The 24721-nt window shown below is 45.0% G+C and overlaps 1 protein-coding gene across 14 annotated transcripts in view; it reads left to right on the forward strand.

The window, feature by feature from the left end:
- The first annotated feature begins 622 nt into the window (after nt 1-622).
- Nucleotides 623-24721, forward strand: part of lef1 (lymphoid enhancer-binding factor 1) — a 61829-nt gene continuing 37730 nt past the window's right edge. For 8 of the 14 annotated variants that reach the window (XM_071407672.1, XM_071407682.1, XM_071407676.1 and 5 more), the window contains exons 1-3: nt 626-1703; nt 3796-3862; nt 5389-5516. In XM_071407672.1, the coding sequence (XP_071263773.1) occupies nt 1503-1703; nt 3796-3862; nt 5389-5516 (396 nt within the window). In that variant the 5' untranslated portion in view covers nt 626-1502. Of the gene's footprint in view, nt 1704-3795; nt 3863-5388; nt 5517-24721 lie in introns of all 14 variants that reach the window. The other 6 variants (XM_071407680.1, XM_071407686.1, XM_071407681.1 and 3 more) reach the window with 3 other exon arrangements.

Here is a 24721-nt window from a genome sequence, read left to right on the forward strand (position 1 = left end):
AACAATGGACCCCAATTTAGCCAAATTAGTCGATTTTCTATCAATTATGCACGCCCTCTCACTCACCGCTCTGATTAGTGGACCAAAGACAAACGTTTGGTTTATCAAAGTACTTTAAAATACCAATTGACAACTTTAGGAAATAGCCGAGGCTACTATATAGGCTATTTTTGCGCGCGCAAACAAACAAACCAATGGTACTATTGATTCGGCTGTAACATTCTTTGTGCCAACATGCTTTTTTTTAAATCATGGATTCAGGAACGTTTGCGCACGAATTAAACCACCTTAAAATACACATAGTATTAAATATATAGGCTGTTTATGATATACATGGGCTCCCTGGAACATTTAAAAAGTAGGAGAAAGGTGATGCATTGCCATGTCATTTGAATTAGTTATCCTCAATCACATAGTCCACAGTGGTCACCATCCCCAACAGTAATTCTGAGTATCCAAACGTCACCCTTTGCTCTTTGTTATTGTTTTAACGTCATAGTAGTGAATCTGTCTATTATAGCCTCTTAGGCCCTACTCTATCATATGCATAGGCGTCAGCTTCATCACCGCTTCGACCCGCCCCCACTCCTTCCCTGTCTACCCATTTGTTGTGAGCTACAGTATGTATAAATCTCCGTACCCCTCGCTCTCTTAGGAGTATCAATCGGTGTGGTGTCAATCACAGCGGCGGCTCCCCTTTCATCTCGATCCTCCCAGTCGCTGCGAGAGAGAAGGCAGAGAGAGGAGACAGAGGACGGGAAAGGAGAGCTACATTACTTACGGAGCGGTGCTCCAGTTTGGAAGTCGGTCCACAGCGTATCGGTTTATAACGCACTCCTCGATCTTTTATATAGTTTATTACTTTTAATTTAGCCGTTATTCAGTTCAAGGATGTATGTTCATTGTAATAGGGATAGATACGCAGTATTGTTTAAGTGGGGAAAATAAATCGTGTTCTACTTGTGGCAAACAGGCTGCACGAGATTCAGAGACGCATTTTTTAAATGATATTTTTCCTTATTTTTTTTTCACGAAAGGACTGCAACTCTCACAGGACCCCAGAACGAGGAAATATAAGCAGCGTTTTTTTTCTACATGCAATTTGACCGTTAGCGGAGCTCCCGGGTGTGTGCCCTCCTCTGCCAAATCTGACGGCACATCTGACTCTCGTGATGAGGTTTTGACTTCTGACATTTTAAAGAGCCGAACTGGCGAGTGCCGCGGGTTGAGCGTGCACTACACATCCGCTTTTGCCGATAACATCTTCAATTTCGAATATTTAGAATCTGAATCATTGTAAGAATCCACAATACTTCGAAAAACAACGACAAAAAAGGATCTTCTGTTAATTTAGCTAAAACAAAAAACGTGATCGCACGCAGTTTCCTCCAGGGTTCTGAGCGCAACACTTCAAGCCGCTTCAAGGAACATTTTTGGTTTCCTTTTGGGGATTTCGATAGTTCCTCCAATTTGGACAGTGCGAGTACTTCGACTGAATCAAAATGCCCCAACTAGCAGGTGGTGGTGGCGGCGGGGACCCTGAGCTTTGTGCCACCGACGAAATGATTCCGTTCAAGGATGAGGGAGACCAAGAACAAATATTCGCAGAACTCAGTCACTCAGAGGAAGACGAGGGAGACTTGGCAGATATCAAGTCATCTTTAGTACATGAGTCAGAGACGAGTCCAAACAGCAATCATGATGTGAGTATTTCCTCTCTTGTACTTAAGTCTAGTGTTATATGTTGCCAAGCCTTTATATAGGCTAGCCTAAATAAATGTCCATCAAATTTCTAACGACAACATATTAATTCAAGTTCACCTGTCTCTAAATAATAGCCCCCATTTCAGGGAAGTCAGTTGGACATTTTATGAAAGTTGATAAAAGCTGAAAAGCTGATAAAATGACTGGATATTTGCCCAAACTATGTTTGGTTTTGTCATAATTAACAAGGTGACGTGTAGCCTAATATTATATGTGTATAATATGACTATTTTAATGTGTAAATAGTAGCCATGTTCTGTTTGTAATCAGTTGTAAACAGAGGCTCATAAATAAATCTGCTGCACGTGGCTGCAGAGCTTTTCAAAACATTGTTGACGAATTATACCAAAGGTCAAAACATACAGAACAATTTAATGTGAGATAATATTTTTATGCAATTCAGAGAACTTGTTGTACAGTTTTTACGAGGTTATTTGATATTTTAAATTAAATATTGCACTATAGGTGATGAATTCGTGAATACATTTTGAATTATTTTGTTAGGCCTATTGCAATATTAAATTAGCACTATTGAATTATTATTATTATAGTTATTATTAGTAGTAGTAGTAATATTATTGGTATAACAATCATTGTCTTGATAAAAAAAAAAGTAAAGTATGCCTACTTATAATTATTACAGTAACAATAGCAATATTGCTATGGGTTAGGCGATTTAATTAAACAATGTTTCACCAGGTTGGATAATATAAACTATGAATAATATAAAATATGAAAGCGTTTTTGGACAGATCAAATTCGTATTTGATATAAAACAAATGTTTGTTTTTTCAAAGGGAAATCCAGATGAAAGGATCTTCGAAGGAGAACCACACCTGACAAAATGTAGCACCTCTAGATTACAGTGACACTCATGTTCCCAATGTGAAATAAGGCCAACACATGTCTGTATGTTTTGTGGAGATTATGGCCATTTCATGGAGAGACAACACATTGTTAAAGGACGGAATTAAATTGGGGGGGGGGGGGGGGGGGATTAATGGAAATATTTAGTTTTGATATAGATCGTATTCATATTTGAAATATGAAAGAAATGTCACTGCCACAGTACAGGTTTGAAGGTAATGCTGGTAGATATTTTGTTCACATTGCTTATGCATTTAAATCATCTGTCATTCCTTTATCTCAATCATGTATCTAATGCATTTATCAGAGCTGTAACAAGAGTAGCTTACATCGTTTGAGACTGTGTGATTGTCACATTCCTCCTGAGTGCAGTGAGTTTCATATTCAATAGTAAGTTTAGCTTTGTGCCAGAATATATATTTTTTATCTGAGCTAGGCAGCTGTTACTAAGTCTCTAGCTCTGGATGCTGTATGTATACAAAGGTAAACCTAGCGCAATTAGCTGTTGCCATTTGTCATTATCCAATGTTAATGGAATTAGGGTGCCTACTGACTCTGGGCCGAGCTCATATAGTTACAGCTGTCACAGACGCAAATAAGACGGAGGTTGAATGTTAATTGAGAATCCAGTGAAGTTCCGTGACTCTGCTGGAAGCCACCCTCAGGGAAGTGAACTCCAAAAGGAGGTCTTTTCTACGCGTTCCCATTCGAGGGGGGAGGGGGAAAGGAGATGCATGTGGAGGGGTTCACGGTATTTTGGAAAAGCAGTCGACTACACAGTACACATCATCCCCTCCTCTCTATTTTCGCAGTTATTTTGTGCAGAGCACGTTTGTATTGGAAAGCATCATAGGCTACCGTGATTCATTTGATTTTGAATTTGGTTGGAGCTTTGGTTAAATTGGTTGGTGAAAATGAAAGCAGAATGATGCAAGTTAATTTGTAAGCTCCTTAAGGACATACAGCTTAATTAAGTGGCTCGTTGAGGGGTTGATACAGACCGCGCCGTCAACCCTTCTCTCCCCAACGCGCGCGCCTCACTGTGTATGTGTTCTTAAATCCGGGGACAAGCTGAAAGAACAGGCCATAACAGCGTGTGTGTGTGTGTGTTGATGATTTTTTAAACGAATTTAATAACCTAATTTCTGTCTCCGTCTCTCACAGGGAACTAGACAATCCCAAATATCCCAAGACTCATATCATGAAAAACACAGAGACCATCACGATGATGGTAAGTGACACACATCACATTAAATATTATCCTGTCAGTTATCAGCATGTTTTAGAGATCTGCAGTTATATATGGGTCACATTGAGTCAAGATAACGGCACAATATTAAAATCAGTTTCTGGAGGCTTGATTATTGAGAGATTTTTATTAGATTTTTAAAGGAAAGAAAGATGGTAGACAGGAAAAGCTTCTACCCACTTCGTTTTCTGTTCAGAACCGATCAGTCACACTATGGTCCTTTTTCTTATCTGACCCCAGTTCATTCTGACGCAGAGATGATATCTGAATTGATTCTAGTCAGGACATGTACAAACTGAATGGGGAAAAAAAGTTCTATATGTAAGTCTTTTGTGGTCCGTAGGAAATGTTATTATTTATGCAGAGAATTGTTGAACAATCCCAATGGCTGCGGCCCCTTGCCTGGTCACCAGAAAGATGCAATACTGATGCATTTAAATTGTTACGTTGACATGAATAAAAACCTGTGAAGAGAGGCAGTGACTTAAGCATGTGGCTCTCTGATACTAGTAGTGAGTGACACTTAATATTCTCCTTGGCTTATTTTGTACACACACTCTCTGTCGCTGTATCTCTCTCTTTGTCTCTCTGTGTCTGTGTGTTTTGTCCTGTACAACATGTTGCTGCTGTGCGACAGCACCAGACTGGTTTGATGTCTTTATCTGGTCCCGGCTGTATTCTGACCCCAGATAGAGCTGCAGGTCATGATTGGACCTCTGTTCTGTTAAGAGTGGCTCTTCTTTGTTCCCCCAGCAGCCCTGAATAGGACCCCTCAAACCAAACACTCCCTTTCCCCACAACAAGCCCATGTTGCTATCAATCTACCAGACACACACACCACCCCCCTCCCCAGAAAGCGACAACCAACAGCCACCAAATAGTTTGTCGCGAGTTTCTATTCAGGCAGGGGGACGGACCCGAACAAATGCTCTCCCTTTAGGTCAGAGGCGTGGGGAACAGTAGGGGCGTCTCTTGTTTTGACACAGTCTGTATGTTCCTCCTAATTGACGCTAATTGGCACGGAGGGACGCCATTGTTACTCTGTATAGTGCAGCCCTCCTCTCCCCTTTCTCCAAGACATGAGAGACAAAAGACTGGTGAAACGGGGGGCGCCGGGTCACAGCGGTCGACAGCGATATCATTACGCCATCAAGAGGCATGCATGGAGCGATGATGCGATGGTCACAGTGCCAGACTGACCCAGTGTTGTTAGAAACTGTAACTTGGCAATGACTATTCACATGTAACTGTATTAGTAGGCTATAAACTCCAGGAGATTTCCCCAATGACTCTGAACTGCTGAAGTTATGATGGCGGTGAATATTGCTGTTATGTTACTTGATCAGACTGTTGCTTAGAGATGCTATTCTATATAATGGTCCAAATCCTAATGGAGATTAATGTGCTTGACTCAAGTTCTCTAATAAATCTTCCATTAATGATCGTAAATGTACGATTTGCACCAAGCCTCAAGTTCACACTTTTCTGTCTCTTGGGCCCGTTTCCAGGGAAACACCTAGACATGTACAACAAAGGTCATCCGTACTCTGGATACCCAGGTTACATCATGATGACTAATATGAACAACGACTCCTACATGAACAACGGCTCCCTGTCGCCGCCCATGCCCAGAACGGTGAGTCCAGTTACACTATACCTCCATCAATCAATCACTTCCACCCATCTGTCAAGTTAGCTAGCCCAGTTTGTGTCTAGTGCATTTTCACTGCGTCAAGTTTGATTCGATCTTAAATACTTAACCAGGTCTAAACCCCTAAAAAAGAGCTTAACCTGGGATTTCTTTTCAAATATACCTGTATATGAACATTTCCATTCATCTTTTCTACCATCTTTTCAACTCTAGAATGTTCTTTGCCTCTCTTCGACCGCCTTCCTAGTGTGATGTAGCCGGTTTGTGATAGCCGTATATAACATGCCCCTGTAATGTTGTGATGATCTGTCCCCTTGGCAACCACGTGATCTAGTCTCCCCCACATGTCTCTCATACTTTCCAGCAGATTAGCGACATTTATATGATGTATTATTTCTCGCGTCTTGTTAACTTAATCAATGTCTGTTTACATATGGACAGTAAGCCCACCGGTTACCCTGACATGGTCGCGGAGGCCATACGGCAACATCCCATCTGAAGAGGGAGTTTGCGGAAATAGCCAGGGTTGCCGTATGTCACCAGGCTTATAGTCCCTATAACAGTATTCATTTCAGACTGTAGGCCTGGTGGCTGGCTTCCTGTGTCTGTCTCTTTTTGAACATTAGCAGCAAGACAGACGCAAAACGCCAGGGCATGCCAGCAGCTGTCCACCCTAATCCTGTTTGGTGTGTGTGTGTGTGTGTGTGTGTGTGTGTGTGTGTGTGTGTGGGGTGGAGTTGTGTGTGGTGAATACACCCAGTCTCGCTATGGCTCGGTGCCTCCCAAAGCCTGTCCCCGCACCCTGCTAGCACATAGACTAGAGGACACAGACATACACGCATTGTTCAAGGACCAAAGACTCTGGCTTATGTCCGCCTGTGTGTCTGAGTTGGTTTCATCATGAAATTCACTTGAAGGGTTTGAAGTCTGTGTAGCGACTGTGTGAATATGTCTGACAATACAAAGTGAATGGTGTTCTGATCTCGTGGCAGCGGTACCCACTTTGCTCTTGTATAGGAGTCCTCTGACCGTAGATATTTTGTCAGACAAATTTCATCTCCAATATAATTGTTTTGGATACTTATGGAATGGATAACTTCTCAAGGACTGAGGGGCTTCCATCCAACCTTCTTTAAATAAAGAAATGACTCCTGTTATTTGGCCCCTCCTCTCGCTGCCTGGGCCGTTTTAAACACTCATTTCATTCACCGTGGCTGCCGCCCGCTTTTTGTTTTGCCAAATTTCCCCATCTTCAATAAATCGTTAGTCAATTTTATGTACGTTTCTCTCACTTATCCAATAAAATGGATACGGTTGGTGGCGGTGCAGTCATGGAAGTTGGAACACAAGTCTTCTAGTCTGATGTGAAACGTGTATGTGCGGCCTGACTGTTGATTGGATGGATGTGAAACGTGTATGTGCTGCCTGGCTGTTGATTGGCTGGATGTGAAATGTGCGTGCTGCCTGGCTGTTGTAACAAGCCTGCCGGCCACCGCAGCCACAGTATCTGCAGGCCTAGGATCAGTTTTCACCCAGATCAAAGGCACGTTCTCTCCCTTTCTTCCCTCCTCCCTCCCTCCATCCCCCTCTACAGTTTAGATAGATTTTCATTGGCCATGGCATTCCTGTGCATGAGGCCCAACTGACAGAGCTGTTCAGAGCTGCTGATTGTCAGCAGATTTTTGGGAGGGAAGCAGGGAAGGCGTGAGCTGTAGGACCTCTAAGGAGTTGTACTAGATCTTTAAAAGGAGAAGGAATGGAAGTCCTTGGTTTGAGTAGTTCGGGTTAGTGTGGTGGAGTCACCATGACCAGTAGCACATATGGAGATTGTCTCTGTGTAGTTGATTGAATAAAGTTCTGTGGAAGGACGAGAGGATCTCAGTTGGATGTTAGACATCCCTTCATCTCTGGAGGTGGTAGTCCAGGTTTAGAGTGGAGTTGAGGTCTTTTTTATTTATTTATTTAACTAGGCAAGTCAGTTAAGAACAAACTCTTATTTACAATGACAGCCTACCGGGGAACAGTGGGTTTAACTGCCTTGTTCAGGGGCAGAATGACAGATTTTTACCTTGTCAGCTCGGGGATTCGATCTAGCAACCTTTCTGTTACTGGCCCAACGCTCTAACCACTAGGCTACCTGCCGCCCCAGGTCTAAAGCTTACATGGTGAAATGAAAATGAATGCCTCATTATTATTATTATTCTGCTCTTTATTATAACAGATAAAGTGAGGGTTGTGTCATAATTAGTGTTTTCTACTTGGCCATGCCATTGTCAATACAGAGGTTACACTTTGTAGCAGTATATGTTGGCTCTTGGTTGGTGTGGTTTGTTCCAGAGGAATCCATTGAAAACCCTGCCTGCCACTATTTAGTCTACCAAGAAGCCCAGTGAAGTAAATACATTTACTATTCTGTTTAAAGCGTTATCTACAGTTATACTGTATATTGGTGTCAGTGAGAACTGTAGTGACATGTTCTCGTGTGTGTGTGTGTTCTTCGAGTCTTCACATATAGGGTCGTGTGAGGTTTGACTGTTGCATATTGGATTATTTAAAGTGACTGTGCGTGTGTGATGGCTCATATTTCCAGCTCCCATGGCCAGAGGGCCGGACTGTACAGAACTCTGGGAAGAGAAGGGGGATTGTGTTCCCTACTCTGGCCTCTGTTAAGTCTTTGTGAAGACCACGCTCGATGTCTGGATGGGCTGGCAGCTTGGAATCAAGCTCTCACATCTCTCTGGCTAAAACCTCAGACTTATCGAGCTAACACATTCCTGTATGTGCGTTAACTCGACCGCTCTGTTTTCTGACTGTAGAAAGTGTATGTAGAACTTGTGCACTGGAGTCAATGAGAAATGCTATTTGAGTCGTTGTAGCATATGTATAGCTTCAGGATTACTGTGGTTTAATAGAATGCTCCTCTCTGGATCCAGTCATAGTTTAAACTTCTGTCACCTTCTCATCAAACATCTGAATTTGAGCATGACAACTTTTAACTTGTAACCACCAAGCCTGTAACGGTGGAAGCCATTTTCACACACTACCTTACTTTAAAACTATAACTTTGAATCCACTAGCTCGTTCCGAGCATAAGTCCAGGCTCTCCAAACATCCAGTCCCCAGCCTGTCAGTGCAGCAGTCGGGGAAGATGGAATCGCCATAGCTGATTTTAAGCTGGGCTTTTGGTGTGCAGAGAGCTGAGGGAACCATTTGCTGCCCCTCCCAGGCCATACCTCCCTCCCCCTGTCTTCCCCCTCGGTGGCGGGTCCTTGTCGTGTGTGAGAGCCCGTGGGGGGAGACTGCGGTTCCCCTTTGATGTCAGCGAGAACGTGACGGATCTCCTTGGCGGCATTGCGCGGCCGTGTGGAATCACTAACCCGGGCTTACCTAACGGGATTGACCGCGCTCCCCTTTTCTCGCTTACGTCCCAAATGGAACCCTATTCCCTATATAGTGCACTACTTTAGACCAGGACCCATAGGACTAGTCAAAAGTAGCGCACTAATAATAGGGTGCCATTTGAGACGTACCCCTCGTCTTCCCCAGTGCCATGTGTATCTGTCCTCACGGTCTCAAACCCTGGCCCCATTCAGCACCGATCCCTGTTATGAGAATACTACATTTCCCAGGAGCCCTGCATGTCCACGCGCAGTGTAGTCTGCGGCAACGTGCGGCGCCATGTGTAGTTCTTTATCCACGACTGCGGGGTTGTAAAGCGGTTCGAGGCGCTGAATCGAGCAGAGCGTTTTGTTGTGATTTGTGAAGCAGCTGGGATCTATTTGATGTGTGAGTCTGCCGCTGGATGTCGTTGCCTAAAATTGGCCTACAAACAATATTACTATATTTTGTGACCAAATATGACATTTTGAAAACAGTAAATTATTTGAACTTTAAAAAAAACATTTTTGGGGAAGGGGGGGGTTAAATTTCAAGGATCACCAGAGGATTATTGCAGCATTGATGTCATCTGTTGTGCAGGTCTGACAAAGAGCAGGGTGTGTGTGTGTGTGTGTGTGTCTATCTGTCACACTGTGTAGACCTCACAGAAAGCTCCAGCGTCCTCCCACCCTTTGTGTGCTTCTGGGTCTCAGCTCTTTATAAACAGTATCATTGACACGGAGCGTGCGTCAAACTACTGTACTGTATGGTACATGGCGAGGAGGCTGGTCGACACATTTATTCCATATGGCGTTCCCTCCACGGTAATGATTCCATGTGGTTGCAATCCCCTTATCAAAGTCTTTCATCTTGTTAAGTGGAGCTGGGAGGAATTATCCTCTCCCTAAATTGAAACGACTGGTGTTTTTTCTCCTTTCTCTCCCTGTAAGATGAGAAGACAAAATAAGTCCAGGCAGGATGCACCAAGTGTTCACATAACGTGGTGTGTCTTTGTGTTACGACGCTGACGGACTGTGGGACTGTGTATGTTGGTCGCTCATGTTTTGACTATATGGACAGTGTGTCATGTTTTTTTAAACTTTATTTGATGAAACTTGTAACAGAGCATTGTGGGAATATGGTAAAACATCTATCGTATTGTTTGTGTGTGTGTGTTTGTGTGTGTGTGTGTTTGTGTGTGTGTGTGTGTGTGTGTGTGTGTGTGTGTGTGTGTGTGTGTGTGTGTGTGTGTGTGTGTGTGTGTGTGTGTGTGTGTGTGTGTGTGTGTGTGTGTGTGTGTGTGTGTGTGTGTGTGTGTGCGTATTTGTGAGTGTTTGTTTTCATGTGCTCTCTCATGCTCTCACCAAAACGAGACTGTCATCATAGCTGAGGACATCACAACACTCTAGCCCTCCTCTCTTCTCCCTCGTTCATCCATCCTACTGAGGGAAAGATAGCCCGTCTCTGCTCCATGGAGCCAGCCAGCCTGCACAGGCGAGGCCGGGCCCCAGCCACAGCACCTGCTGATTGAGGCTTCACTTCAGGCCGCCATGAGTTGGGGTGGGGGGGTTGGGTGGGTGGGAGTGGAAGGTTAGAGAGGATAGTGGCTTTTTTTGTTGCCTCCGTGTGGCGTCGGTTGTCCTCACTCCAGCTTGTTGTTTTGACTCCCGGGCCCGCAGAAGGGCCCCCGGCGAAAGTCCCTCCACTCCCCAGGCTGCGTGGCTCCTATTGAAGCCACTCTGTGGGAGCTCAGTTCGGCACACAGGGACCGGAGCCCGACTCCTAGCCTCCCTCCACCACCTAAACACTGCTGATAAGACTGGCTCCACCACAAAGCCAAGACGCCAAGCAAAACACTGTTGTTTTTCCACATTGACGCGCTTCAACTGGAGATGAATGGGGAGGCTTTTGAAGTGGTGTAGCTGAAACCCCTTTGATGCCATTAGTTTTATTTAGTCCCCAAATAGTTCCTCACTGTCGTAACATTATCATAAAATCATCCCTTTTTTAGTTTAGTGAAAACCAGGTCTATATTTGGTGCTTTGTGCCATGTAGTTCAGGCAGTAACTGTGACCGGGACAATGGGGGCTGCAGGGGTGAAACACCGAGTGTAACTCCTCCCAGCGCTCCGTACTTCAGACAGAAGCAGCAAACAGCTCTGACTTGTCCTAGTGTGACGGCCTTGATCAATAGCCGCTCTGTTGCCGTCAACTTACTCTTGTTTTTTTCCCTCCTTTATATTTTTCAGAAGCTCATTATTTCTTTGTGTGTGCTGTGGTGGGTGTGAGAGCTAAAGAGACTCACATGCTCTGTGTGTGTGTGTGTGTGTGTGTGTGTGTGTGTGTGTGTGTGTGTGTGTGTGTGTGTGTGTGTGTGTGTGTGTGTGTGTGTGTGTGTGTGTGTGTGTGTGTGTGTGTGTGTGTGTGTGTGTGTGTGTGTGTGTGTGTGTGTGTGTGCGTATTTGTGAGTGTTTGTTTTCATGTGCTCTCTCATGCTCTCACCAAAACGAGACTGTCATCATAGCTGAGGACATCACAACACTCTAGCCCTCCTCTCTTCTCCCTCGTTCATCCATCCTACTGAGGGAAAGATAGCCCGTCTCTGCTCCATGGAGCCAGCCAGCCTGCACAGGCGAGGCCGGGCCCCAGCCACAGCACCTGCTGATTGAGGCTTCACTTCAGGCCGCCATGAGTTGGGGTGGGGGGGTTGGGTGGGTGGGAGTGGAAGGTTAGAGAGGATAGTGGCTTTTTTTGTTGCCTCCGTGTGGCGTCGGTTGTCCTCACTCCAGCTTGTTGTTTTGACTCCCGGGCCCGCAGAAGGGCCCCCGGCGAAAGTCCCTCCACTCCCCAGGCTGCGTGGCTCCTATTGAAGCCACTCTGTGGGAGCTCAGTTCGGCACACAGGGACCGGAGCCCGACTCCTAGCCTCCCTCCACCACCTAAACACTGCTGATAAGACTGGCTCCACCACAAAGCCAAGACGCCAAGCAAAACACTGTTGTTTTTCCACATTGACGCGCTTCAACTGGAGATGAATGGGGAGGCTTTTGAAGTGGTGTAGCTGAAACCCCTTTGATGCCATTAGTTTTATTTAGTCCCCAAATAGTTCCTCACTGTCGTAACATTATCATAAAATCATCCCTTTTTTAGTTTAGTGAAAACCAGGTCTATATTTGGTGCTTTGTGCCATGTAGTTCAGGCAGTAACTGTGACCGGGACAATGGGGGCTGCAGGGGTGAAACACCGAGTGTAACTCCTCCCAGCGCTCCGTACTTCAGACAGAAGCAGCAAACAGCTCTGACTTGTCCTAGTGTGACGGCCTTGATCAATAGCCGCTCTGTTGCCGTCAACTTACTCTTGTTTTTTTCCCTCCTTTATATTTTTCAGAAGCTCATTATTTCTTTGTGTGTGCTGTGGTGGGTGTGAGAGCTAAAGAGACTCACATGCTCTGTGTGTGTGTGTGTGTGTGTGTGTGTGTGTGTGTGTGTGTGTGTGTGTGTGTGTGTGTGTGTGTGTGTGTGTGTGTGTGTGTGTGTGTGTGTGTGTGTGTGTGTGTGTGTGTGTGTGTATCTGACAGCGCTGAAAGATGAATGCTCCTCAGTGTAGAAGGTTGGGTATAGGGCCGGTATAGTTACTGTACAAGCTGTTAAATGGATAGATGGATATAGCTCTCTTTTCCCCCCCTTCTTTTTGTGTTTTTGTTTCTGCTAGCGCACATCGAATGCGTAATTTTTTCTCCCTTCTTAACTATTTCCAACATATACTGTACATATACTGTACATATACTGGCAGGAGTGTGAGAGCGACCGAGCGCGTGCGCGCACACACTGCGGAAGACACATTTCAGTTGAATGCATTCAAAATGCATTCAACTGACTAGGTATCCCCCTTTCCCTTTCCTTTCTGTTGGAGCTTGCAGAGCTGGGGTGGACTGGAGGAGGGGTTTGCTGTCAATTCATTTTGTGTGGTCTTGGCTATAAAAAATAAAATAAAAAAAACAGCTCTTTGAATGGTCTTTAATTTTTGGGAAACCCATAAAAGTTTGCCGCTCCTTTGATATCGGCCTCGGAATTGAAAACAAATGCAGCATTCTCCCCCCTTCTCGTTTCAACTGCCCTGTTATGGAGTTGTGAAGAAAAAACATACACCGTAGATCTCTTTCTCTCCCTCCTTTTCCATCCCCCCATTTCCCTTTTCCCTCTCTCCTGCCTTCTTTCTCCTCCTCCCTCACCGCCACTCCCTCTCTTTTTCCTCCCCCTTGTTTTTGAAGAAACCTACAGGGGGGGATCACTGATGTCAAAGTAAAAACCAAGAGCATTAAGAGAACTGGCAAAATGCAATACAGCTGCAATCCGACATGACGCTGGAAAATAGGTCTAAGGAGTAGAGAGCCTCCCCGTATCCGTATTCCCAGGGTGCACAACTGCTCCCGGCCTCGGCTTTGATCTCTTCAAAGCCTCCTACTAGCTGGAGAGTCTTGGCTGCTGCTCACGCTGGAGCGCCGGAGAAGGGGAGAGAGGGAGGAGGGGTGTATGCATGTCGGAGGGGAAGAGAGGAGAGGGGGGGGTCGTCTTTTCCTTTCCAGGGCTGAAATCAATCACAGTGCCGAGGCAATTATGTGTAATTCAACAGGGCCAGATTAGTAACTCTGTTACCTGAGTGACTGACTGTGTGTCTCTAATCTCAGAGACTCACTGACTGGCCTTCGCCAGCCAGCCAGGAGAAGTCACCACTGGGTCACGGACATGGGAGGGAAGGAAGTAGAGCGAGGGAGAGGTGCTGAAAAGCAGGCCGCCATGCCGCCGTCCAGCAGAGCAGAAAATCGGGCCACAATGGAGTGATTACACTTGCAGATGTAGCCATATTTATGACTGAGGCGAGCGGAGGGAGAGAGGGAGGGGGGGAGAGGCAGGCAGTGATTGCCATGGAGCTCTAGCTAGCTTCGTCTCTCTAACGAGCCCTGTTCCCTTTGTGTTGGGGCTCGTGCCTGGTGTCGCCCCCTCACCACCGACCCGCTGCTCCCTCCGTCCCCCTTCAGTGCCATATCTCTACCCCTCATGCCTGGCGCCTCGGATGGCCCCCAAATGCCAGGCTTGGCCCAGGCTCGCACCCCGGGCACCCAATTTGCCGTGGCTGGAGAGAGGAGCGCGGCTGGAGAGATAGTCTGCATGGCTGCGGGTCACAGAGAGAAGAGGAAAACAGAGTAGAATGGGACTACTGCCTCTCTCTTTCTCTCTCCGCTCTCTTGCTATGGGTCTGGGCCATACCACTGCTACAGTATGCAACACACACCACACCACTTAGCTGCAGGTCTTGGGTCCTGGGTCATGTTTTGTTGGGGAACGATGCTGAAATGATGTGAATCTTTGCCTCCTCTGAAGTGATGATGGCTACCTGATTCTGATTAGTGTTCTGTATTACTGGAACAGATGACCTCATTTAAAGGGAAAGATATTCTTTCTTTCGCATGAAGACGAAAACAGCTCTTTTGTTTAGCTGTGCTCGGCGGAGAGTCACTTGATGCAGGGTGATGAAACCCATAAAGATATCCAGCAAGAGTGTGTTTGTTCATCTGATGAGCTACACTCTGTTCTCCTCTCCTCCCTCCTCTCGCCTCTATTTCCTTTGATCATCATTTTCATCTGGGGCTAGTCTGGTGGTGATGGAAGGGAAGGCTGTTATTTTCTCCTGGAGATATACACACACACATTAAGGACATTAGATTTACACTGGTGTTAAGACAAGGAGTGGAGTAGAGCTGGGCCGATATGGACAAAAATCCATATTACGGTAAATCGACTGAATTCTCATGATAAAGACCAATTGAGCGATGCGTGTACAACATTAACGCACACCAAAGTTATTTTTTGACATTTATATTACCCGTAACTGCTTTTACTACTACTTTGGATGTTGTAGCTATCAATTGTCCCATTTAACAATCACCCATATTAGCATTTAACACATTTCTCTAGTTGGGCCCTCGAGGTTATTTATCCTAATGAACGATATCAGCCAAATGTCCACGATAAGTGGTTGGTTTGGTCAGTGTCGATCATTTTCGGTGTATCGTCCCAGCTCTAGAGTGGGGGTACCAGTGATTATATGATGACATTGATTGTTTTATAAAGACAAACTGAAATGGTGATTAAATGAAACGGAGTGGATTGACTAGGAACTAAGTCTTGACTAGGAACTAAGTCTTGACTAGGAACTAAGTCTTGACTAGGAACTAAGTCTTGACTAGGAACTAAGTCTTGACTAGGAACTAAGTTTTGACTAGGAACTAAGTCTTGACTAGGAACTAAGTTTTGACAGTCTTGCTATTCTGTATTGAAAATATTGGAAAATACATGTTTTGATTTATAATTATTGATAGGTAATGTGAGACAAGGACTGAGCTCTAAAATTAAAAAATTCAAGGGAGCTACAGTGAAAAAAATGCCTCAGTTGGTGTGGCGTCTGTCTGTCTGCCCAATCTCCCCACCCCAGTACATAGACCCTCAGTTTCGCTCGGGGAACCAGGTGAGACTTTTCATGTCTCCCGTTAGGAGAGACTTCAGAGGGACGCCCTCGGCTTTGAGCTCCCTGTCATCAAACAATGCATCCAAATATCAAATCGATCCAGAGCCCCAACCTCCTCCCCCTCTGCCCCCCGCCACGCACCTATCTTTGAGATGAAAGGGGACGAAAAAAGCAAGTGACCCCCCCACCTCCTATCCCTCCTCCTCATCCCCCTCTTCCGCCACCAAGAAAAGAGGATTCAAGATGGGCGCCTTGGTGGAGAGAGGGAGGCTTCAACTGCTATTCAATGGCACCCCACCCTTCATGTGAGCCCTATACACAGACAGGGTCTTCGTTCTGTACTGAGATGGACAGCTATAAAAATGATGGGATATGACAGGTTCATAGACGTTTCACCGAGATTCTTTGACTTCATAAAAGTCCACGGCGCACCAAGCCTGGCTTTGGTTAATTCCTATCTCTGATATGGCAGGAGATCTGGAAAGAGGTGTGAACGAATGCTAGGCTAGTCGCCCACCGGAGTGTTGCGTTCTCTTTGTGTTCCTGTGTATAGACCATGTTCAGACCACAGAAGCGTTTGAGCATTGTAATGGTTTAATGCAATTACATATTGGGGTGCTATTCATGAGTCGGTGATCTCTGTTGATCTCGCGCTATCTCTCGCCATGCTGGAAGAGAGACACTACGATTGGCTCATTCGAGATAGGCCTTGTAGTGTAAAGAGTGACGATTGGTCTGATGGGAACATAGCTACCCCCCACTAAGTCTAAAATTAGTCTCTGATACACAAAGGAAATACTGTACAAGTCCATTATTTTCAAGAGCCACAGAAAATGGAATTGAATTATAACTGTGTTGTGTTCATTTTGTTGTCATTCTGCATCTATTTCAAGTGTGGTGTCAGATGAATGAATTGTGCTCTCGATGCTACATGTGTTGGGCTCGGGCCCATGCAGTTTCTTTCTTTACAATCAGGATTTGAATATATCATGACAATGTAAGGCGATTACCATTTCTTAAGGGGTGGTTGAGAGAAAGGTCCGACCGTTGTTAGGGACCATGTTTTAACACGGTCATTGTTTTGGTTTGCCTTACGTCTCTACAAAAGCGTCTCACAAAAGTAACCAATAGGGGCGGAGATTTTCTTGTGATTGGGTTGATCCTGGAAAGGCTGGCTGAAGTGTTCCCTCGTGCGCATTGCAAATGGCAACCTATTCCCAATATAGTGCACTAATTTTGACCAGAGCCTCAGGGGCCTTGTTAAAAGGTAATACACTATAAAGAGGATAGGGAGTCATTTAGGACGCAGGCCTAGTCATACATGAGTGGAGAATAGCCATTTGTTCCGAGGGGATTACGCCTTTTAGAATAGCTTTGTTTTCATTCAGATCTGAGGAGACTAGCCGTGTGTGTGTGTGTGTGTGTGTGTGTGTGTGTGTGTGTGTGTGTGTGTGTGTGTGTGTGTGTGTGTGTGTGTGTGTGTGTGTGTGTGTGTGTGTGTGTGTGTGTGTGTGTGTGTGTGTGTGTGTGTGTGAAGCTGAAAATGTGGGGTTTTAATGACTAATTCCAGGCTGAAAAGCAGGTGTTTAGTGTCTCACCGGTTAATCCTTTAAAAATGAGGAGTTGCACCTAAACAACAGCTGGGCTGCTAGTCGGACCTATTGTACTTCTGTCCTTTACTTTATAAAAGACAAGAATGGTTTGTAACCAGATCCACAATGATGAATGCTTTGGCTTATAGTAACGATGACTGGGCTTACAACTCTATATCTTGATGCAGGGGTAGAGAGTAAGATATATATATAGTAGTTTAAAACCCCTTATGTAGAAACACCCACATTTTTATCAAAACATGCATTTCAAAAAAAAAAATTGACTGACTTTGTCAGTTTGCCCTTTATATTTGACGACGAAGCTGAAATGACTCACTATAGGTAATCCAATAGCCTGCTGAAGTCTATTACCTGGCTATTAGCTGCCTAGCCAGTGGGAGTAGACGGCTAGGAGGCGTTGGTCTTCAAAAAGCAGAGGTGCGCTGAGGTGAAAAGGCCATTGATCATGTGACTATGGGGTCAGAAGTTCACATGTAAGATCGCTAGGACACAGGCGTCGTGGCTCTGGGGAAGAATGGATCCTCTGAGTTGCTATGGTTAAAACAGGAGCAAAATGCTGGTCAGCAAAACTATTTTTAATGTAATATTCATTAATATACAATAGGTGTGCATACAACACATTTTTCTACATTAGTATATGTATGGACGTCATATTTCACTGCCTTTTTAGATTAGTAATATAAATATATATTAGCAGACGCACAGTTGGCTCACTCTGTTGCTCTGTTGTCATTGAATTTAGATACCTGCCACTGTGCCAGAGTGTTTACTTCCCCAAGGTTGTGTGTGTGTGTTTGTGTGTTTGTGTGTGTGTGTGTGTGTGTGTGCGCACGAGTGAAACTAGGTCAGTACACTCCCCAGCTCAAGCGGCACCCATTCAAATCATTCACCCCTGATACACGCTCCTCTCCTCAACGCGTGCCGTTTCAAACCATCCTCGTAAACATTCACTCCCCGCCAGCCTGTCGCCATCTGCCCCCCACTGGTTCTCACCTTTTCCATGACCCCATGGCTAAGCTAACTACCCTTTTCCTCAATGGCTAGTGTTTTCTAGTTAGCATGGAGCTGGTTAGCGCTGTCAAAGAGGACTACTGAGTCAGTGGTTCCAAACCTGTTATTGTACCACCAACTGAATTCTGCTCTTCCCAGAGTACCCCTGAAGTACCCCATCATTTTACCAGTAGGCCTATGGTCTCATTATTCTTCTCAAGTACAGTGGGAACCACTATACTTAGAGCTGTTAGGCTAGTGTTACTGTATGAGTTATTATGAAGCTAGCATGTTGAGGGGGAACTGCTACCTGCCTACAGCTCTCAATATCAAATGTTAGTTACTAGTTAGCATGGAGCTAGCTAGCGCTTTGAGTGAGGTCTGCTACCTGCCTACAGCTCTCAATATCACATGTTAGTTACTAGTTAGCATGGAGCTAGCTAGCGCTCTGAGAGGGGTCTGCTACCTGCCTACAGCTCTCAATATCACATGTTAGTTACTAGTTAGCATGGAGCTAGCTAGCGCTCTGAGAGGGGTCTGCCAGCTGACTGCTGCTTCCAGCTCTCTCCTCCACAGGTAGAGCCAGGCACAAAGACCCCCACCACTCCAGCCAGACTCCATTCTCCCGCCTCAACGCTGAGCTCCCAAATCCAAACTGACAGCCATTCATGCCCAGAATACCTGGCTGAGAGCAGGTGGGGGACACACTATCTAGGTGTAGCAGGCAAATCCTCTCTTGTTCCTTGGTTTCTAAAACGTGGCGCATGAGGCTGACTTTCTCAGCACTTTTTCTCCCAATCATTCTGTGGTGTTTTTCTCTCTTTTCTCTCCATTTCCCCCTTCTGTTATTGTGTTGTGAAGACTCAGGCTTGGGTTTAAGCGAGCGCTAAACATTAGCTTGCGCTGCGTTTTCATTTGTGTGCCTCTCTAAGGGTCCTGGCTCGCTAGCGTTCGTTGTTGTGAATGTGGCGATAACTTGGCATGAATGTAGCAACTCGGCAGTCCAAAAGATTTCTAGTGATATACCATGCAGTGTGTTCATGCAGCAGTGGGGTAGTAGCTAAAAATGGATCGACGAGGAGAAAAAAAGACGTGCCGTTTGATTCAATAAGAAAAATAAAGAGCTGTGCCGGATTCGGGTGCACAACTTCTACTTGTTGTCAGCTTTACCGGTTACCCGATTCAGACCAGAGGTCTCTGGAGTTCCATTTCTCTCCATCGCCTCATTAGAAACTCATTAGAAACCAGTATTTCTGTCATCTTAGCTGATATTGTAGCCAACTACATGAAAAAATGTACACTCGATTTTAGATTTTACTCTATAAAAAAATGTGTTGTGGGGATCCCTAGATAGTCAATCACAATTTTGCTTGACATTTTAGGTGAAGTGGGTGTGTGGGAGAGTTTGTGTGTTCTCCCTCTCCAATAAACTCTGCCAGGAAGAAGATCTGCAGTCTGTTGTGTGACTCATTCATTGCGGGGGTTTTCCACTGTGTTTGCCTGGGCTCGTAGATGATAAGTGGCGATTACGTTATATAGGTAACAAAAGAACATGTGTGTGTGTGTGTGTGTGTGTGTGAACATGCTTGCTGGTCTTGGTCAAGCTGGTTGGGGGTAGCCAGGCCTGCTGACAGTGGCACTTCAGTGGAATGTTTGCCCTTTCCTCAGCTCTTTGATGTGACCAGGTCCTGCTGTGATAATGAGGCCTGCACCCCGCCGCAAGGTGAACATCCTGCAGGGTGCACCGGGCTCTGCCAAAACACACCCAGTCCAACCCCCACATAACGCTCTGTCAACCTTCACACAACACCCCTACAACCTTCACACAACTACCAGGCAAGGCACTAAAAGGCTTCAAAACATTGGCCCAGCATTGCCTCCCCACACACACACACACACGCACGTGCACACACATGTGCACCCACACACACACCCACAACACATCGCTCAAACAAACTTCACACATCCACCAAAAATCCCACCCCTGAGCTTCAAAACATTGGTCCATCCCCCCCACACAACGTCAACACAACCCAAACACAACTTTCACATAACTCAACCACCATTGAGCTTCAGAACATTGGCCCAACCCCTACACACATCTTTCCCCAAATACTGCCCTACCTCCACAGAACCATTCTGAAGTCTCTAAACTCACATCCACCTTTCACCTGAAACAACCTCTAACCACCCCTTATTAAAGATGCACTCCACTCTCCTTTTCACCTCAGCTGATTTACCTAACAAAAGGCCCATCTCAATAGGTAGTCCAGGTATGACATGACATGGCACTAGTGGGGAGGGGTGGGCCTTCCCTCTTCTGTTCTCTTTGCTCCTCTATAGTTCCCACAAGCAAGAGGGGTGGCCGATGACGACAGAGTAAACCCATAAGAGAAACTCCTTGAATGGCCAACACTTGCAGTTGTAAAAAAATAACACCATTTTGCTCAAAATACTTCAGTGTACGGTTGAAGTCAGACGTTTACATACACTTAGGTTGGAGTCATTAAAACTAGTTTTTCAACCACTCCACAAATTTCTTGTTAACAAACTATAGTTTTGGCAAGTCGGTTAGGACATCTACTTTGTGCATGACACAAGTAATTTCTCAAACAATTGTTTACAGACAGATTATTTCACTTATAATTCACTGTATCACAATTCCAGACATCATTTGAGTCAATTGGAGGTGTACCTGTGGATGTATATCAAGGCCTACCTTCAAACTCAGTGCCTCTTTGCTTGACGTCATGGGAAAATCTAAAGAAATCAGCCAAGACCTCAGAAAAAAATTGTAGACCTCCACAAGTCTGGTTCATCCTTGGGAGCAATTTCCAAACGCCTGAAGGTACCACATTCATCTGTACAAACAATAGTACGCAAGTATAAACACCATGGGACCACGCAGCCGTCATACCGCTCAGGAAGGAGACGTGTTCTGTCTCCTAGAGATGAAAGGACTTTGGTGCGAGAAGTGCAAATCAATCCCAGAACAACAGCAAAGGACCTTGTGAAGATGCTGGAGGAAACAGGTGCAAAAGTATCTATATCTACAGTAAAACGAGTCCTATATCAACATAACCTGAGAGGCCGCTCAGCAAGGAAGAAGCCACTGCTCCAAAACCGCCATAAAAAAGCCAGACTACGGTTTGCAACTGCACATGGGGACAAAGATCATACTTTTTAAATGTTCTCTGGTCTGATGAAACAAAAATAGAACTGTTTGGCCATAATGACCATCATTATGTTTGGAGGAAAAAGGGGGAGGCTTGCAAGCCGAAGAACACCATCCCAACCGTGAAGCACTGGGGTGGCAGTATCATGTCGTGGGGGTGCTTTGCTGCAGGAGGGACTGGTGCACTTCACAAAATAGATGGCATCATGAGGGAGGAAAATTATGTGGATATATTGAAGCAACATCTCAAGACATCAGTCAGGAAGTTAAAGCTTGGTCGCAAATGGATCTTCCAAATGAACAATGACCCCAAGCATACTTCCAAAGTTTTGGCAAAATGGCTTAAGGACAACAAATTCAAGGTATTGGAGTGGCCATCACAAAGCCCTGACCTCAATCCTATAGAAAATTTGTGGGCAGAACTGAAAAACGTATGCGAGCAAGGAGGCCTACAAACCTGACTCAGTTACACCAGCTCCGTCAGGAGGAAGGGGCCAAAATTCACCCAACTTATTGTGGGAAGCTTGTGGAAGGCTACCCGAAATGTTTGACCCAAGTTAAACAATTTAAAGGCAATGCTATCAAATACTAATTGAGTGTATGTAAACTTCTGACCCACTGGGAATGTGATGAAAGAAATAAAAGCTGAAATAAATAATTCTCTCTACTATTGTTCTGACATTTCACATTCTTAAAATAAAGTGGTGATCCTAACTGACCTAAGACAGGGAATTTTTACTAGGATTAAATGTCAGAAATTGTGAAAAACTGAGTTTAAATGTATTTGGCTAAGGTGTATGTAAACTTCCGACTTCAACTGTATGTACATTACTGTATGTGTACTTGGGATATTGTTTTTCGACAGGAAATGTTAAAAAAAATAGCAGTAGAGCATCTTTAACCCATTTGACGGGGACTATCATCTCTATAGTCCTTTAAGTGCGTTAAGACGCCAGGTCAGCGGAGTCAATCACCACCTTCCGGAGACACCTGAAACCCCACCTCTTTAAGGAATACCTAGGATAGGATAAAGTAATCCTTCTAACCCCCCCCCCCTTAAAAGAGTTAGATGCACTATTGTAAAGTGGTTGTTCCACTGGATATCATAAGGTGAATGCACCAATTTGTAAGTCGCTCTGGATAAGAGCGTCTGCTAAATGACTTAAATGTAAATGTAAATGTAAGTGTTTCCCCATAGAGAGTTCAGCGACTTTGTTGTTCGAACTCAGTGCTTCTAATGGCCTAGTTCCCCCAACACACAAGGAAAGAACGGAGTTTCTACACTTTGAGAAAATGAAACCTGTGTCTTTTCATCAGAGCAGGCCTATTTCACACACCTTACCCAAACTGGCACCTTCATAAGAGGAGAGAGAGAGCCAGTGTGATTGGTTCGCTTGGGGCAATACACTTGAAGCCGGAGGGTCAATGAGTTTGGGTTATGAAACCCCCCATTCAGCCTCTGTTGAATCTTCAATCTGAAAACTCAAGGATGTTGGGTAATACCTCCTAATTCATCTGTGTCCTATTCAGAGCTTCTGTTTGGTGATATGGAGAAATGACACTTAGCTGTAAATGGGGCCCTTTGTTTGCATATGCAGGCAGAGCAGGATGAATGTGGGGAGGGGGGCGGGTGGGTGTGTACACATGGGAGTCTCTAATCTAGAATGTGTGTGTGTGTACATTAGTGTTTGTTTTGCGGGCTGTGTGTGTGTCTAGCGTTTCGCTATATGCCCGTCGTGTGGTGTCTCGCTGTGCATTAATGTACGGTGTTTGTATGTTCTCACGGTGGCGTTTGTTGTTTAAGGGAGGTCTTATGATAAGTGACTGCTTCTTCGCGTGTTAGATTCCCACTGTAATTCAGTCAACATCACTGTCACATTGAAAAATGGGATTTGGTCAATGTGAATATATGTGAAGGGAGAAGTTTAAGCTGAAAGTAAAAAAACAAAACAGGGGTGTCAATGTTAATGTAAGGTTTTGGAATAACTAGTTCAGGCAGCAACAAGCTGGCTTTAGATGCAAGACTAGGCTGAACTATTGGACTGTTACTGACGCTATGAGATTGAGGACAGGGGTGAGGGGAATGGGGGGGTTCCAGTTCATAGATGTACATTTCTCTCCGGGGCTGGCTTTCATTTCCTCCTCCACTCCTCTCTATCCCCTCGTTCGTTCACTCCTCCGCTCCCCTCGTTCCTCTCATTACCCTGGGCGCGTGGCGCTCCCCCTTTCCCTCCCTCTCCTCCCTCCATCCCTCGCTGGCGGCCTGGCTTTCTTCTCTTATTAATTGGGTTTCGTTACATTAAGCCCCCTGGCCAAAAGGCCATCCTGCCAATAAAACGTTCAATTTTTAACACTTCACCGAGAGCTGGGCTGGCTGACTGACTTCCTGGGGGTTCAAACCACTCTGGGAATAGTAATTGGTTATTTATTTAAACTTCACCCGGGTTGGTAGTGTGTTTTGGTGGAGAGGTAGTGGAGAGAGGAGAGTGGCGGTCCCTTTCTTTCTGTGGCCTATAAACGGAGAGACACTGGGAGGGGGCCGTTTTTGGAGGGGGTGTGTTTGCTCACCTTTGTTGTGCAAAGGTCAGGCATTCCACACACTCAGAGCCACTGAGAGGGAACACCTGGCCAGACTATGTATGTCTCCACAGGGCTTTAGTTTGCCCCACGCCCACAGTTCTCTCTATCTAATGCCTTTGTGTTCGCAGATTTTTACAGTAGCCCTGTACGGAGTCATCAATGGCACTGTGTCTGAGAACAAGTGTTTAAACAAGCTAGGAGAGGCAGGATCTGGGCTGGTTTTGCTCTCGTCTTGGTTGGTCTCCCCATTCTTTACTTTCAGATGAATTCTCTCTCAGCTGAGAAAGACTGATATAATTTCAGTAGAGGCTGAAGTGTCATGACGATCTAGTCTACATTAATGTACTGTGTGTATACACTGTGATATTCCTCTGTACTGTATGTACACTGTGATATTCCTCTGTACTGTATGTACACTGTGATATTCCTCTGTACTGTATGTACACTGTGATATTCCTCTGTACTGTATGTATACACTGTGATTTTCCTCTGTACTGTATGTGTACACTGTGATTTTCCTCTGTACTGTATGTATACACCGTGATTTTCCTCTGTGCTGTATGTATACACTGTGATTTTCCTCTGTACTGTATGTATAGACTGTGATTTTCCTCTGTACTGTATGTATACACTGTGATTTTCCTCTGTACTGTATGTATACACTGTGATATTCCTCTGTACTGTATGTATACACTGTGATATTCCTCTGTACTGTATGTATACACTGTGATTTTCCTCTGTGCTGTATGTATACACTGTGATTTTCCTCTGTACTGTATGTATACACTGTGATTTTCCTCTGTGCTGTATGTATACACTGTGATTTTCCTCTGTACTGTATGTATACACTGAGATTTTCCTCTGTACTGTATGTGTACACTGTGATTTTCCTCTGTACTGTATGTATACACTGTGATTTTCCTCTGTACTG

Source organism: Salvelinus alpinus, chromosome 6 (assembly GCF_045679555.1).
Source record: "Salvelinus alpinus chromosome 6, SLU_Salpinus.1, whole genome shotgun sequence".
NCBI lineage: Eukaryota > Metazoa > Chordata > Actinopteri > Salmoniformes > Salmonidae > Salvelinus > Salvelinus alpinus.